The 18,098-nt window shown below is 33.9% G+C and overlaps 2 protein-coding genes across 5 annotated transcripts in view; one reads left to right on the top strand and one right to left on the bottom strand.

Annotated features, from left to right (window-relative positions):
* The window catches only part of LOC134542231 (DNA-directed RNA polymerase III subunit RPC6), a 54,187-nt gene that overhangs the window by 18,639 nt on the left and 17,450 nt on the right, over positions 1-18,098 (bottom strand). The window lies entirely within an intron of this gene.
* LOC134542230 (uncharacterized) lies at positions 6,159-11,649 on the top strand. Of its 2 annotated transcripts, XM_063386317.1 has the most exons (3): positions 6,159-6,362; positions 6,477-7,047; positions 9,103-11,649. In XM_063386317.1, the coding sequence occupies exons 1-3, from the start codon at positions 6,199-6,201 to the stop codon at positions 10,150-10,152; spliced, it is 1,785 nt and encodes a 594-aa protein (XP_063242387.1). In that variant the 5' UTR covers positions 6,159-6,198; the 3' UTR covers positions 10,153-11,649. The 2 variants fall into 2 exon arrangements, with proteins under 2 accessions (XP_063242387.1, XP_063242389.1); XM_063386319.1 differs by having other exon boundaries at positions 6,159-7,047.

An 18,098-nucleotide genomic window follows, 5' to 3' on the forward strand; every position in this document is an offset into this window, starting at 1 on the left:
AATGCTAAGAAAAATGTAAAATATTGTCGGACTGAATTTGTACGTCAATTATAGTGAAAGTTAACATTGTTCATCGAGGAAGATCAGAGACATTGCAGTTACCAGAGCCATTCAGTTGTGAGGAGTCATGAAACGAGAGACCAGTTTGAACCCCGGAGGAGTGAATGAGCGGTTACAACATGAACATGGCTTTGTGAAGATCTGTGCTGGTGTCAGCACAACGCCCAGCCATGAGGATACTTTGGTGAACCAAGATCCAGTTTGCTTCCCGTAGGATTGAAAGAGCATTTAGGACCTGACATCAGTGATACCAAGCCATACTTATTCCAGTAGTATAGTGACATCTGCCTTGTCACTACATTTCATCCAATATTATTTTATTTAGACTGTATGTTCTTTTATTGTAAACAAGTGATTAGGGGGTAGTAATTTAATTTCTAATGAAATTAGATTGTGTAATTGAGCTCAATTGGTAATTTCTTTATAATTTGATCTAAAAGTAATAATTTTTGGATTACCAAGTTTAATACACTGGCAAGTTAAGGGGCCTCCCTAGTAGCATCAGAAGTTAGCGGAACACTATGTTTTTAAAATAATGATGGGACTTTATTAATCGACACTACGAATCTGAAAATTTTTCACCCACGAGAAGATACTACACAAATGGTCTGTATACTTTTACATTTTTGTTTTTTTCTATCAAAATATGAAATAAAAAATCACCAACTTGTCCAACTTTGGGGCCATTTTATACTGCTTAGGAGAATGACAGAAAAAAAGTACAAGTCTAGAAAAAAAGATAATTTTTTTCTGAAGAAATTCATGTATTTAAAACATATAGTCATCGCTTTGAATTCCGAGATATCTTTTCCACAATTTCTGCAAATCCTGAAAGTTTTCCACCGTCTCGTGCTGCCGCTCGGCGAAGCCAGCTCGCAGGCCACACAGCTTAGGTAGCGGGGTGGAGGAACCCGTTCCCGGAGGGGAGGCAGGCTACCTGTGTGTGCGTGCGTGCGTGAGAGGGAGACAACCCACAACCGGCACCGGTAAAAGATAATCCCGTGACCGAAAGAAATTCTCAGAATCGCTTTTAGTGTGACTCGCCACAGTACCATGTGCTCGACTTACTCTGTGACTATATTCGTGTATCTCTAAAACATTGCTTTTGTTTAAACTACAAATATCCTAAAGCTTACCATACTAGAACATGTATTACGAAATAAAGTATTGAAACTAATCAATCAACACGTTGAAAGTTGTCGTACAAACTATTTATTGGTGGCTTTACAGTCTCGCTAGCTAATTCGACAAATTTTTTATTTAATTTTTAACATGAAAATACACTTTGTTTGTTTTTCCTTCTATTTTTAATAAAAATTCAAGAAACAATTATTATACTACCCAATATTTTTTTAAATTATTTTAGTTTTCCAAAATGATTTTACACATCTTACAACGCCGGGGAAGAATTTTATACTGGTATTAACCAAATGGTTAACTATTTACAAAAGTTTTGATACTTAAAAATGTAGGTTTATATAAAATGTATCTTAAATTAAAAGAAAAATCATATTTTGAAAACTAAATGTCTTTTTGCTATGCTTTTTGGTTAGATAGATATCTGATTGTCTGCACTGTTTTAAAAATGTTCATGGAATGATAAATAAAAAATAAAAACTAGGGAAGTTCTATATTAAATAAGCTAGTCAGAATTATGTAAATGTTCCTCCTGGCGCAGGAATCACGAGGAGGATTGAAGATGAGGTCAGTGACCGATCGCTCACATATGTAGTTATGGATGGTACGTTATTAATTACAAAATTCAAAAACCATTTTGAAGTTAAAAAGTATAATTAGTGGCAATGTTTAATAAAGATGGCGTAAATTTTCAGATAAACTTATTTCTACAGCTCGATTAATTAATAAGGGCAGGAAATAAATTTTTTTACAGCAATTATACAAAATTATTAAAATTTTACAAACCACAATTAATTTATCCAAAAACCAAAATTAAGTAAATATTGCCCACACATTACAACATCCACGAAAGAACCTTGCAAATTATTTTTGTTAGATGCATTATTTTGCATTCAAGTTCGTTATTTTTTAATACTTCACCTACTTAAAATTGTTACATATTTGGCACATGGTCCGTCACGCCCAATTAAAGGGCCTGAATAAGTAGAACGCGTTTCTGATCAAATTGCACGCCTGTTACTTTACCTGCAACCCGGAGCGGTGTGAAATAAATTATTGTACATTCGTGACGTTGGCAATCAACTTAAATATTTATGAGTTAAAACAAAACATAACTATAACGGATAATCAAAAAAATTGTGAAATTTTGAAAGCTTGTTCTGTTTTTATATAGTACACAAAGCAGTTAAACCATAAATTATTTGTTGTTGAAAAAAAATAATCCTTAATCTTTCATGTTTTTTTTAAATTTATTTTTATTACCAGATATTTCCGTTGAAGTAATACTTATATATACATATATATATATGTATGTATGTATGTGTATATATATATATATATATATATCTAAGTTAACTAACGTCTATCATAACATATTTGGAATAAGGCTACCTAATTTTTTTTTCTAGATTGCTATATTTTATATATATATATATATATATATATATATATATATATATATAAAATATAGCAATCTAGAAAAAAAAATTAGGTAGCCTTATTCCAAATATGTTATGATAGACGTTAGTTAACTTAGAATATAAATTCGCTTTACAACCACAGCTTGTACACAAGTAAAAAAACATGGGTTCTACTTACAGGCCGTATTGAACGTAGTAGGTTTATGACAAATACAACAGCAATAAACATATGGCTGAGTCTGCTTCCACGTACACTTTTTTTTAAGTTTTCACTTTTAAAGCGGGTAAAGTGTACCTATAAAGTAGCTTAGCATTACCCAAAGTGAATGTCGTGCTCCAGAAAATGTTCGAACTATGTAATATTTGTATCACTGTTGCGTTACAGACCTGCAACTTTTTTCAGGGCGCGATGTCACTCTTATGTAAAAAAAATATGTCGTGTTTAGCGCAAACGTGTTCGAATTAATCCACATCGAGCTGCCAAAGAATACCTATCGATGTCGGCAACATACATAAGTATACAAACCATCGTTTACAAGTGTATTCATACGTAAGTATAAAACTGGCGGCGGGCCATGATGCAGTTGGTTCTTCGCGTACAGTCCACTGACGGGATAAGAAGCGTCTAAGATCTTATATGGCTATTCTGTAAACTTGTATGACATTTCACTGCCTGCTTTAGACAAACAACATCCATTACTTTTAACTTTGGCTTGAAAAGAATTACTCCGGCCGGCTTTCTTATAAGACTTATTTCAGCTCCTCGTGCGACCAGTGTGTATAATTTGTCCGCGGCCTTATCTTTGGGTGAAAGTTATTTGGAAGGGAAGTTGTTTCGGTAATGTTATTGTTCATCATGTATTACATAACAATTTGACTTAGATACGCACATGTATTTTTAATATATGTTTAAAAACTTGCAATACGAAGTATGTGTTGAATTTCATGTATTGAATTTTTTTTTTTTCATTATGTACGAACATAATAATCACAATATTTCATGAGAAATTTTTAACACTTTTTACAAAGCAATCTCTAATTTCTTCCACACCTCATGGTTAACCTTACTATTTTATTTCATGTTTCAGTTTATTTAAACTGTTTGGAATCATAATATGACGGACAATGCAGGATATTAGTTTCAGTAATTTTTATGAGAGGATTTATTTATTACTTTAATTTACCTCAATTTTTACCTCAAAGGAAAATATTGCATATCATTAAATGATAAATATTTGTTTCCCATTAATATAGTTTATGAACATTACTTATTGTGATAATATCTACATTAGTTAAATTGCGTTTTTGTAATGCTCTCATATTGCAGTAAAATTCTTGGGCAAATTGAATAGCATATAGTCGATCTTTAACATAAGCCTTTGGAATACATAAATGTAATAAATTATGTTCTCGTGATTTTTACAATTAAATATTTCTTCGTATGAAAAAATTAATTAACTAAAAAAAAATATTTCAGTAAATTTATACTCAAGGACTAAAATTTTTTATTTAAAATAATATTGTATGTATACTTATCTGAAAAAAGTATATTCAAGAAAACAAATTTTCTTCTTTTTTATTTTGTTCTTTAACTGACTTGACAAGCAATATTGAACTTCAACATTATAATTTCGTTATAGCACTTTTTGATTTATTCTTCTTCAAACGGGAATTAAAAGTAATGAATAAATAGCATTTTCCTCTATAATAATTATTGCAGCCGTATACTGAAAAGTTTAACTTTCCTTTATTTGCATGACGCGGAGCTCCAAACTAGACAAAACTTTTGTTATTTATTTTGAACGTTATATTTATGTTTACTTACAAACTTAAAGGAACCTCTTAACATTTAATTTCATCAAAAGTTATACAATATAAGTATCAAGTTAAAATATTTTTAGCAATTAATTTATAAATACTCCAAAACTGATCTGTAATTTATTTCATCTCATGTTTTTCAACCGCATTCCTTTCCTTGTGCGACAGTGCCTCTCTAGAAGTCTTCCTGGAACTGCCCTGACTGGACAGTTGTAATCTGGGGTCCCGTTGCTACCCGAATGTCCAGTGACGTCGGCGGGCACAGGAGTGGGGGAAAAATACACAGGCGCTTACCTAGTTAGTCTTCCTACTATCATACCGTGTGCGTTATCGTAACCCAAAACGCTGTGTTTGTAATTAAATAAAGTACTAAAAGTGTTAAAAATACAGATGGAAGAAAACCTAAGTGAACAGAAAAAAAAAAGACGTCGCTTGAAGCTCAGTGAGCCACGCAAGAAAAGGAGAGCGACTGCTTTAATCGCGTACACCAAAAAGAGGTGAGCTTCACTTAACTACTCGTATTCGTTAGTGAAAAAGTAAACTAGCCAAAACATATAAAATAGTTCTGCTTGAAAAAAAAATTCAAACTTTTTTTTGTGACCTCAGTAGCCAGTCTGGTTCATTTCGGCTGCTTAGACGCATGAGTTTGATTCCCTGTCAGGGTATAGGGATTTGTAACTTATATTTCATACTAAACAGATTAAGACTCATGTGTAAGTTAGGTTAATTTGTTTCTAAGCCCACCCCTGAAAAACTTGCCTGTTTAAAAATGGCAGAATTTGATTTGATTTTATTCTTTTTCCTAATGTATAGAAAATTGCAGAGACTGGAGGATGCTGCTGCTTCAGCATCAGCAGCCATTGTAAACAGGGGTGCTTATTCTTTGTCTGAAGGGATCGACACAGGTGGTACACCAACTCTAAATATCATCGATGGAAATAAGTAAGTGATTTTTAGTGTAATTTTAATACTACTTTTTAGTTAAAATGCGAATGTCTAAATAATCGCGCTGGATGGTTACTGTTTCGGTTAAATTTTGGCCTACGTACTGCACCAGCCCTATTAGGTCAGTGTGCCAGGTTAACCAGGATATCATTGTGCTATAAAACCAATAAATTTATTAGGTATTTGTGTCAAACTTCCGACATTCATATGAAACAGGTAAATAATTTTATCACATTTAAATTTTTACGTATTTTCCGCTCATTTGGTAAGGAATTTGTTAAATTATTTGGGAAAATAATGGTTACATTTTGTAGAAATACTAAGTATGAGAGCTTGGTAAGTTGAGATAAATATCGTATTAAAATCGTTAAAAAACTTTAGAAATATAATTTGTTTTATAGCATCAGTTTAAAATTTATTTATAAAACGGTTGATATTCTAAAATAATTTTTATGTAGGTGTATTTTGATGTTCACAGTGATTTTACAAAATCAGAGGAAAGTTCTAATCCACAACACGAGAAAGCAATTGGCAAATACCAATTAACAGAACTACAGCCGACACATCTGTCTGCTTTCTGCAGAAGCGAAAATATTGAAGATGATTCTAGAACAAACATTTCGTCAAATTGTCACTCTGCCGAACAATCAGACAATATTAGGTTAGTATGTTTTTTTTTATTTAAGACATTTGCAATGCGTAATTTTGTGGTTAAATAAGTGTGTAGAAACTATTTGATTTTTACTGAATTTTTTTTTATTTCAGGGACTTATCAAATAAAGAGCAAAATCAGTGTTCGGAAAAAACAAAGGATGTGATGAAAAATTCATTCTTAGAATTTCAATTGGTATCCAATTCAGAACACAGTATCAACCACGGGAGTGAAACGGCAGAAACAATTCCTAAAATAAGGGAAAATAGCTTCTCAGATGCAGAACATTTCCGTGGGGATGATGTATTTACTTCAAATGAAGATGATAGGTTAGTAAATGAAATATTTATTGGCCAATACTGCCCAAGAGCATTGTGACATGATATTGTACTTTATAATTTTAAAACACTGTTTTCTGAAGACTATGTTTGATTTTATTTCAGAACTCTTGAAATCACTGATACGAACACAAATAAACTTGAATTTCGTATGGAAGGCAGAAGAATTGTGGACCTAGGCTATCTTGTAGACAGCATTATGTCTATTGGACGTCATTATCCATTTGACTGCACGTTTTCGGACATGAAACTTATCAACGAAAAACGCTTAGGTTTCTGCAGTGTTTTAACTTTTAAATGTTTAATGTGCAATATGATTAAACACGTTCGCACAGAAAAACCTGATCAGGCTGCCGAACTTATGAATGTCAACGCGGCTGTAGTTTCGGGTGTTGTAACAACCGGAGGTGGCTACTCGCAACTGGAAGAAATGTGTGCTTCTGTTAGTATGCCGTGTATATCGAGAGATACCTGGCAGGTATACCATGGCCAGGTGTCTGAATCTATAAATAAGACACTTCAAGACGTCATGAGAGAAGCTGGAGCAGAAGAGGCTGAGTTGGCAAAGGCTGCTGGCGAGGTTGACAAGGATGGAATCCCTCTAATTGTAGTCGTCGCGGATGGTGCCTGGGCTAAACGATCATACAAAACCAAGTATGATGCACTTTCTGGTGTGGTGAGTAGTAATGCATCAATATTTTTTTTTGTTCAAGCTGTGATTTTCTAACTTTGATTGAGCCAATTAGTTTATTGACGTCAGTGTAGTTCGAATGGTTAAATTTTTTAGAAATATTTTTATGTCTTTTTAACCTTCCGCGTTTTTGGTAGATTTTGAAGAAAGTCAACCTATTGTAGCTATGGCCGTACATGTAAATTTATAAATCGATATAATTCGCGTTTTTATGGGCACAATTACATCTGCAGTTTTGTACAAACCACTTCTGAACCAATACATAAATTGCTTGTAATTAAAAAACCTTGGTTGATTTTGTGAATGGGCATAATCCGACCAAAAGGGTATAAATGAGGAAAGTTATTTGAATATAACAGAAAAAACGCTATAATCCCCACGGTATGGCAATTATCACGTCCGTTTGAACTTTTTATAGCTCGTGGGAGTAATGCTAAAAACCTATGTCTAAATAAATTTTTAATCGACAGCTGTAACTGCAAGGTGTAGAAAAAACAGGGCTGGGAGGACAAAAATGTCGGAACTTCCTTATTAGGCAGACCATCAAATCGTTTCAATTTTTTGTAAACTTTATCAATTTTATCTGAAACTTAGTCTCAAATAATTTTTAGTACATGAACCATTGCTGCAAGGAGTTAAAAAAAATAGAGATAGAATCTAAAAAAAAAATTCCCATACCATTAACACTATTTAATCCGTTCTTATTTATTGTGAAAACCTAAAATACTATCCTCAAATTCCATCTGAAATTATTTATCATACGACCATCCTTGAAGCATGGGGTGGAAAACAAAATAATGGCTGAAGGACAAAAAATAATTCATAACTCATTTAGTAGTCACGCCATCAAATCAGTTCGGATTGTATTTTAGTAAATAAATTTTATATAAAACTTGTGCCTGAAAAAATTTTGATACCACCAACCATTGATGCAAAAAGCGAAAAAAAATGAAGTTAAAGGGAAAAAATTCGTAATACCCTTATTAGATAAAATATAATATCTATAATAATTAGTTGTAAATCTTATAAAAATCAACTTAAACTTTGGTCTGAAACAATTTTTTTTACTGTAAGGGGTTGAAAAAACACGGGGTTTTAATACAAACATTTTCTAATGAAATTTTGGTAACAAGTACACTATCGAATTCATTCTTTTTATTTTTTAACTTTCTAAATATTGTCTAAAAATACTGCTTAAAGTAAATTTATATGGAACCAATTATTGCTGCTAGGGTGAAAATAAAAATAGCTGAAAAAAAAACTTTTTTTTAGTAGATACGCTACTATATCAGTTATAATTTATAATTTATTGTAAAACTCTTAAACATTTTCTACAATTTGGCTGAAACAAATGTGATGAAACGAACTATTGATGTAAAAAGAAAAGTTGAAGTAATCAAAAAATTAAACTCTCTATCAAATTCTTTATTTATTTCTATCCAACTTACTATTATCTTAACCTAGGTCCAAAACAAATTTTTATACTATCACTTATTAGTGCAAGGGATGGAAAATAGTTTTGAAAGGACACAAAAATTCATTAGGTACTACCTTAGTACACATAATATGATATTCGTTCTGAGTGATTCAAAGCTGGATGCATTGAGTTTAAAACAGCCAAAACATTTTTGCTGCATGGAATATGAGAACATGTTAAATCGATCATTTCAGAATATTCGAGAATATATAGGATGTTACGAACATTTAGTTCTTAAATTGTTCCAGATGTTTCCTAAACATTTCCATAAGAAATAGGTAGGTACTTAGAAATATACTTACGCCTGTAGGCTGTGCCGAAAAATATTGTTTTGCTGAAATTATTATTAGGATGGGGCTTCCAAAATTAATTTAAACAACTATAGCTACACGTACAACCATACTGTAGCCGAAATTTAAATCGGGAATTCCTCCTACCTTTAGTGGTTGTTGTCCCATTTTAACAATTGTTATTACAATAACTAACAGAAGTTTTATACTGTAAAATCAATCACTTCTTTACTAAATATGACAATTAATGGTAAATGAACGATTTTTTTTCAGGGTGCCATCATTGGATACAGAACTAAGAAAGTTCTTTTTGTTGGAGTTCGTAACAAATATTGTTCTATTTGTGATCGACAGTTGGAAGAAGGAAAATCAGTTAAGTCACACAAATGTGCCAAAAATTGGGATGGTCCTTCATCGTCAATGGAACAAGATATCATTGTTGAAGGTTTTTTGCAGAGTGTTAGTATGCATGGTTTGAAATATCATAAGCTGATTGGTGATGGTGACTCCAGCGTACACAGGAAACTAATTGACTGTATGCCATATGGCCCTACACTTCCAATTCAAAAAATTGAATGCCGCAATCACATTTTGCGTAATTATGCAAACAAAATTCGTGATGTTTGCAAAAACAACAAACTAGGCGATGTGCATTTGAGAAATAGTGTTCTCAGCAAAATTAAAAGATTAAGAACAGCTGTTGTTTCAGGAATCAAATATAGAAAAGCACAGATCAACATTTATCAGCACTTAAGGGTTACAGAACTGAAAAAAGACATATTGAATAGTCCTTATCATGTTTTCGGTGATCACTCATGCTGCCAAGAAAGAAACTATTTTTGCGATGGTTCTTCTAAACCAGGAGAAGTTAACATTGTACCACTTTTGAAAGAGACTTCTATTTTGGATGAATTACAAGTCGCAGTTCAACGGGTTGCACATAATGCATCCAGTTTAATTTACGATGTAGACAACAACGTTTCAGAACTTTTCAATTCAATCATAGCAAAAACAGTTGGAGGTAAAAGAGTAAATTTTTCTCTTCGTGACTCGTACCAAACAAGGTGTAATGCAGCGGCAATCTCTATGAATGCAAAATCTGACTTGCACAGACTCATTCATAAAACCTCAGTGAAAAGAAGTCCTGGCATCCATACGAAGAAATTTATTGAGAGACGCAGAAAAAGAATGGAAAATAGCAAACGTCGCCGACTTAACTTCAAAAAAAGCAAGAAAAACAAAAACAGTGGAGCTACATTTTCTGAAGCAAATGATGATTATGGTTTAGGTGCATCAGAGATCCAAGAAGATATGACAAACTGAATTCGCAAGGTGCAAGGATCAATTTCTCTCAGAATTGGAATCTGAAGACAAGAAAGAAATAGAAGAAAGTACGAGAGAACAAAGTGCCTCATTTTGTTGGAGAATGCATCGAAGCAAAAGACTAACGGCTTCATATTTTGGAAAGATTTGCAAAATGAAAGCTACAACATCGTGTGCTTCAGTTGTAAAAGAAATAAGGTACCAAGTATTCAAAGGAAACGCAAGTACAACGTGGGGTTTGCAAAAAGAATCTGTTGCAATTGCACAGTTCTCTTCAGAAAAACATATTGAAGTTCAACCAAGTGGTTTGGTAGTAGATGACGAATTTCCTTTCCTTGCTGCATCACCAGATGGCCTAATAGGGGAAACGGAAATAGTCGAGATTAAATGCCCAATATCAGTACAATCGATATCAATAGAATGTGCAGTGGAAACAAAAAAAATTAAGTATCTAGAAATGAAAGATGGAACCCCACAGCTAAAGAAAAATCACGATTACATGTATCAAATACAAGGTATTTTGCATATTACAGGGCGGAAAGTTTGCTACTTTGTCGTTTGGTCTCCTTTGGGCATGACTGTAGAAATTATTGAGAAGGATGACTTATTCTGGGAAGAAAAGATGCTACCGAAACTTAAACAATTTTATTTCAATTGTCTCCTTCCAGAAATTATTGATCCACGTGTTGGCCGAAAGTTAGCTATACGTGACCCAAAATACATTGTAGATGCTCAAAATTCGGCCACAAAAGTGAACTAGACACGCTGAAAAAGAATATAGTGTATTTATGTTTGAGTTTTGCTTATTGTTATAAACAGTTTGAGCTGCAATGTGTAATTTAGTTAAGCATTAGTGTATACAGTTTATGGCTAATTTTGCTACAAAGTAACTGTTCTTGATTAAATTGTTGATTTTTGTCATCTCAACTCTAGCGGCTAGTGAAAATATTTTTTTAAAAGGTTTTCCATAAATATTATTTTCAATTAGTGTCTTATGTAAAATAGTAGCCAGAGAACTAGAATACATGAATACTTAAATACTGTACTTCATTGATGAATTGGTCAGTTTGTGAATTTTATGGGTTACATGTTGAGGTAAACCATGCATAATATGCTAGAACTATGTCTGTTTCATAATATATATTTCAAAGGTTTATTTTGAATTTATTTCGAGTAAGTAACACTTTTTATGTTTTTAAGTGAAGTTGTGGCTATTTTGTTGTTGAAAATGACACTCTTAAGTTTGAATGAAAGTGAGATATGATAAAATTATATTTGTAGTTAAAAACAGATAATTGTTTCAAATTCAATCTTTTGTTACATGCATATTGCCAAATAAATTTGACAATATATTAAATTCTATGCATTTGAATCTATTCGTATATTCTGCAGCATTAATTCCTATAAGCAAATACTTATTACGTACAATGTACTTTTAGTCCTGTCGTATAATTATACAAAAAAATTGTATCAAATGTATTGTGAAGAAAAAAAAAAGTAATTTATATTATTTTTAAATTCGGTTGTCAGTAAGAACACGTATTTAGTGTAATATGATATACATTATTCTGTTTATTAAAACGTTACTATCGATAACTCTATTTTAGATTTATCTGTCTATGTTATAGGTATTTCAACTTGATTATTTTTCTTCGGCTTATGACAGCAGCAAATTTTGTTTTATCGCATATGTAATGTTTTTATGTTTTGCATATTATAATTAATGAGTTAGTATTGTTAGCGGGTGAGGCTTTTTCACAAATGGACGCGTTCTTGGCGGCTAGCAGGTAGGACGCTTGTATTACGCAGGCTGGATAGGGAAGTACGACTGCGGGCGAGCTCCAACATGATAGAAGCAACGGTAGTAGTAGCACTCTGCTATTTGTATAGGTTTGGATAGCTGTGCGAGTGGTAGAACAGACCAAGGGTCTATGGTGAGGAAAAAGGTCCCAAGCTCGACATCCCGACGATGAGACCGTTTACGAACTGTCGATGGATCATCATGTCAACAACTTGTTCAGAAACTTGAGTCCCTCTTTCGAAATTCAGTTTAATACCTGGAGATGACTATATTCGGAGTTCTACCAAGCGAAGCAAACTCTTAATTCATTACTAGTTGATGTTTAATATTTTGGCTCAAAATAAAATTGTGAATTAGCTTACTTTGCTCATGCCAGGTTTTACAAGTTTTGTCAAAGTTAATTAAATGAATAAACATTGTGTCCCTTTGCTGCTGGCCACTCGCAAATAATTATCATGGTGAATAATAATAACTTTAAGTTGACATGTAATATATTATTTTTATGGGATTGTGTTTTGGTAATGGTGTGTGTATTTTTAAGAAACTGTCTTGTGTATTTTATTACATTCACTGCATGTAACGAATTGTCTGAACGTAATGCTATTGTTTGTTTTAATATTTCGTTTTATTGAACAAAGATACATAGTTTGCCGCTTCGAGCGATTACAGAAATTACAATACAATTAGTTTACAGTGTTCCAAACATTTTAGTCTCCTCTACTGAAAATGGGACGAATATGTTTTATGTTATGTTTACTGAAACTATTATACGCGCTAAGTGAGATGTTGCGATTGAGTAGAAGGGAAAATATGTCTTAAAACCCTGCGTAATGTTATGAATTCCATTCATTCGTTTACTCTGTGATCCTGAGGGTCTGTTGTTAAGACTGAATACATATGCACTTCCTCTATGTAGAGTGGCTTCATTGAGATGAAAGCATAGCTCACGTTGATGAAATACTTATTAATTAAAAAATAAAAATGTTATTTTATGTTTAAATTTATGTTAGTGTCGTACACAGATTTAAAATGTAATGCAGAGTTCCTTTGTTTTATGTATATTGAAATTTGCTCATGTGTAGAGTAGTTATTAAAAGCATAAAAACCATATATGACGAATTGTTGTGTATTATTTCCATTAGGCGTGACCATGAAAATAGATCATTATGTGAAACCTACATTTGAAATGTTGGCGTTTAAATATTTAAGAAAGCGTGTGAACTGTTAAAGTGCTATTTATCTATTTAGGAAGTAGGTAGTTTCTTTGATTTTAGAAGGGTTTTTAAACAAACAACTAAATTAATTCAAAATTTTGAACTACTGCAAGCAAAAAATACTTTATTCAATTTTTATTTTAAAATTAGCCATTGTATTCTACCTTGCTTACACTCTATTATCGAAAAAAAAATTTTTGACAGGGATGAATACTGTAAATTAATACACAAAACATACATGTTTTCGTATTATACAATAACAGCTAGTGACAGTGACGAAACCAAAATTATTTTGATAGTTTGTACAGAAAATCCCCAACAGTAGTATTGGTATATTTAGGTATTTCGTTGTAGATGGGTACTATTTCACATTAAAAAGGAGTTATCGTCAATTATCAAAGCAGCCATATTTCGTATCTTCTTTGACAGCCTAAATACAGCACCAAATGACATACTTGGCTGAAAATTAATTCCAGCTGAATGCGTGGATTCCGGGAGGAGGGGAGAATCTCAGGGTGGCCCGAACCTCCCTGAAATAAAAAAGCCCATCGGAGGGGGCCCGCTTGCATTTGCAAAATCTTCACGTTATCGCGCGGGCCTCATGGGAATCCTACAGATTTTCGCCCGTGATTCCAGCTATACATTTCACTGACACCTTGAGTACAACAGTCAGTGCACACTGAGTTCTTACATACCACCCGCACCTGTCTTCGATAAAATCTGAACTCAGGTGGATTCAGCATGACTGACTAAGCCTGCAGTCTGAATCCACCTGTAGGCCGCTGTTGCAACAGCTAAGAAATTTACACTGCTCGTAAACAGTCTGTATGTAACTCGGAACGGGATTCCAGTTCATTCGTGTATATTTATTCATCATATTATGCAACGTTAAAGTCATTAAAAATATTTAAAAAAATAAAATGATAAACATGTAATAAGTGCCAGAAAATAATAATATGCTGTAATATTTAGTGTAACTAAATACGACGTGAACCCTAGAATACAAAGTTGACGATGTGTCGTTGGTGGGAACACTTGTTTGTTCCTGACATTTTTTTCTCTACGGAATTTTAAAGTGAGTTTGACATGCACTTTTTCTTCAGGAAGTAAGTTAAAAATTTGTTTGTCGTTATTGCGATTTCAAAAGTTGATTTGTGTCTAAGAGTAAAATTTTTAATATTATTTTCATCATTTTATTCCCAGTTTTATTACTCAATCTATTAGTAGGACGTGATTTCTCGTCGCGGTGCGGAAGACTTTTATGAATGAAAGCATAATGTTCGTGCAAAACCATTCATCACACAAATGTCAGTTCTAAAGTATAATGTTGGAATTTTTATTTTAATTATAATAATTTTTACAATTTTTTTTTTTGAAAACACAAGCTAACGCATTAATTTTTGGTGACAATTTTTTGCCATACATAATTAAAAAATAAAAATAAATGTTTTAAACAGAATTGACGATTGTTTGCATTTAATGGATATGGACTGGATCGCAACACTAATTTAATGTTTCAAGTTAATAAACTCTGTCAGGAAGCAAGCAAGGCAATATGAGAACATTATCTTTTGGTTGAATGTAGCGAAAGGGAAAAACACCTTTCTTGCCACGATCTTGTTCGCAGATAACGCAGGTATAAGTAGTAAATGGACTCCACACAATGACAACCCTCCCATTATTCCGCCCCCCTCGCTGAAACGCCCTCTCCCCCCTCCACCCTCGGCGCAGGCGACAGTCTCAGGTATATCGCCCCGCCCAACCACTGGCAGTAGCACGTGGCCAGTGGCCCACCGCGCTAAACATTTTTACTAGGGAGGCCCCTTAAGTTATACTAATAATAAATTGTAAAATAACAGTGCGATTGAAGTGATTAACACTATGAGTAATATTTATTCCATCAGATAGTTTGTTATTTACCGTATTTACTCGCATATAGGTCGCCATCGCAGATAGGTCGCACCCATAATTTGAGGTCTTGAATTTGGTATTTAAGATTCCCCCCATGTAGGTCGCACCGGTAATTCATTACCGCGCCGTGCGCCGTGCGCGGAGAAAGGTCATTGTACCCGATCAGCTGCTGTTACGGCGCGCCTGCTCGCTCTTTGTTCACTGAGCTGCGCATGCGCAGTATAACTCACTCAACGCTCCGCCCAGACTCGTGACGTTCCATCAGCAGCCAGCCAATAGATGCGAGGTTAGCGGAAAAAATATAAGCTCCACCTCCCGTGTACCAGTTTTGTCCAGTTATAATACCAGTTTATTGGTATACACACCAGTTTTCTCGCTGCCGTGACATGTTCAAGTTTACGTTAATCTTGATGTCTTGATACCAATAATTAATTAATTACGATCCCCAGAAATAAATTGTTAGTTTAAAAAATATGCGTCAACTGTACAATACTTCCGAAATTATAAAATACGTATAAAACAGTTACCAAGACTCCGCTCATTTTATCTTGTGAAGTTTGTCTCGTACCAGTATTTCAGCTAAGTTGTGACATAAATCAGTATCAGAAATTGACAATCAGCCACGTTCTACATTCGTGAGTAGAGGTGGGTTGTTACAGCAATTTTCGGTATCAGTACCAACATGATACTGATACAGTAATGTACTAGTTACAAGTATCTGATAATTTTGTATCAGATAGAGCAGTAGCGGTCCGAGGAAGCGACGAGGTATCAGCATTATCGTTACAGGTTACACATCCTCCGTGCCGTCATCACCAGCGTAAAAAGGTATCGGTGTCTCTGATACATTATTTATCACGCCCGGTAATTCTCTACCTCTGTTACTCTCATGCCCGCCTGATACAGCCAGTATCAATCAGTTCAACATTCACTGCAGTTCGTCCTGGCCGTGTATTACCATGTACATTGTTGCGGGTTGTCATGCTTTGTAGTTAGTATCTTTATAGTGAAATAAGGAATGGATAAGTGCAAGAAAAAGACTTCATTTGTGTGGAATTTTTTCACGGAAAATAATGAGTTTGCTAAGTGTAATTTGTGTAAACAAAAACTGAGTTATAATGCAATACTATTTGTTAAATAGTGACTGAACTTGCAAAGTGTTTGTTTTTTTATCGATATTGGCACTGCTATCTGCCTGATGTACCTAACTCAAATGTCTATTGATATAGTATGCTCACTAATGTACCTATCTGTTTTTTTTATTTTTAATTTTTGATAAAATCGTAATCTTTTAATGTATGAAAACACTAGTTACTAATTGTTTTCGAAAAAAGAAAGTCCATATGTTGATTACATCTGTTATTAGTGTCAACTGAGAATTTATTTTCATTTTCATAGCTGTTAGGTGCACAAATATAAATATTATATCTTGTATTAATGTACTTTTTAATATTAAAATTTCATTAGTTTTATTATTGAACGAGACGGTGCACGCACTGCGCACTGAGCATACTTTGATGTGGGACAATAAACAAAACGACTCGTAACAATTTCGCTCTGCGCCTCTCCTTCAACTCCTTCCCCTGCGCTTCCTCCCCTACATTCTTTCCCTTTATCCCTTATTCGTCGTGCCGCTCCCTCCCCTTTTACAAGCTCCGCCCAAGTGACCGTCATCTGCGATCGGGTTCTGCGCACGCGCACATTGGCCGTGGTGTTGTTCCAGGCGAATTCAAAAACTGATACTAAAGTACTTGATACTTTTCAAGTGTACTCGTTTGTAGTACCTGATACAGGTGTGTATCAGTTACAAAATATCAGGTTGATACTTTTCGACCCACCTCTAATCGTGAGTTTACGTTTTTCCCTCGTGCGTTTTAGATTGTCTCCTACTATAATTACTCGTACTTTTACACGCCTAGGCTTAAATTATTACATGTTTAGAAATAAAAGCAACTTTTCATGTTATAAAATATGTATATTTTACGATTTAAAATGTTCATTGCCGACTATAAACGTTAATGTTTTTCACTATGTTTTTAGTGTTTTTAGGCCTACTAGCTAATCTTATTTACTCTTAAAGTACCCACGGTATTTTCTGGTTGTTTATGGTTGTTACGTGACGTAAATAGCGGGATGGATTCGATTTTTGAGTCGTAATTTGCGTTAAAGTTTTGTATTGGACCAAATGGGAACTAAACGGGACCTGAAGAATATAGTGCAAATAACGGAAAAACGATATAACAGTAACGTAAATAAGGGGTTTCGCTGTATGTGTACGTTGTAAATAAATTTGCCTATACCTATATAAACTTCTTTTTCACATTTTAAAGCAAAATATTGCAAAAAAATTCCTCAAAATTTAAAAAAAAATTTTTCTTCACATATAGGTCGCACTTCATTTTTTCCCCACCAAATCTGCTAAAATTGCCGCGACCTATATGCGAGTAAATACGATTTTCTGAGCATTCTTATCACAAAATAGTTTTACTTTCCTCGCAGACGGTTGCTTTGTTGACGGTCACAGTCTAAAAATTCAAGACAGAACCAATGAGGCCTAGTAACAATACAATGTGTTCGGCAGCCCTTCAGATACACCCTGTGCTACGCCAAGTGGTGCATTCCAAAGTGTCCTAGAGGCAAAGGAAGCGCTCCTCGTGTACACTTATGGGCTCAGAACAAGAAGTAGGTGGTGAGGCATGGCCAGATTTTGCCCAACAGTTGATGCAGCATGTAATACATGAAGATAAGTGTTACTCAATGTTCTTTCCCGCTTTATTTTTCTTTTTCAGCTTGCATGTGCAACGAGTATACATCCACAAATGAGATGTGATGCCAGTAGGCAATGCCGTTAAGAAGTTAACATATTTTTCTGTGTATAAAACAGGAATACAAGGTGTGGAAATTAAATAACCAGACTGGTGCTGCTACTGGCAAACAGTGAGTATTCTGCAGCAGATTTGAACATATCTGTGCCTGTTGATGCTTTCCAACCCTGAGCTCATTGGGCACGGTTGTACGTC

The sequence above is a fragment of the Bacillus rossius genome, assembly GCF_032445375.1.
Source record: "Bacillus rossius redtenbacheri isolate Brsri chromosome 4 unlocalized genomic scaffold, Brsri_v3 Brsri_v3_scf4_2, whole genome shotgun sequence".
Lineage (NCBI taxonomy): Eukaryota > Metazoa > Arthropoda > Insecta > Phasmatodea > Bacillidae > Bacillus > Bacillus rossius.

Coding starts and splice junctions, on each gene's coding strand:
- LOC134542230 (XM_063386317.1), top strand. CDS start 6,199: ATGAAAAATTCATTCTTAGAATTTCAATTGGTATCCAATTCAGAACAC. Junction 6,363..6,476: donor ACTTCAAATGAAGATGATAG/GTTAGTAAATGA, acceptor ATTTTATTTCAG/AACTCTTGAAATCACTGATA. Junction 7,048..9,102: donor ATGATGCACTTTCTGGTGTG/GTGAGTAGTAAT, acceptor ATTTTTTTTCAG/GGTGCCATCATTGGATACAG.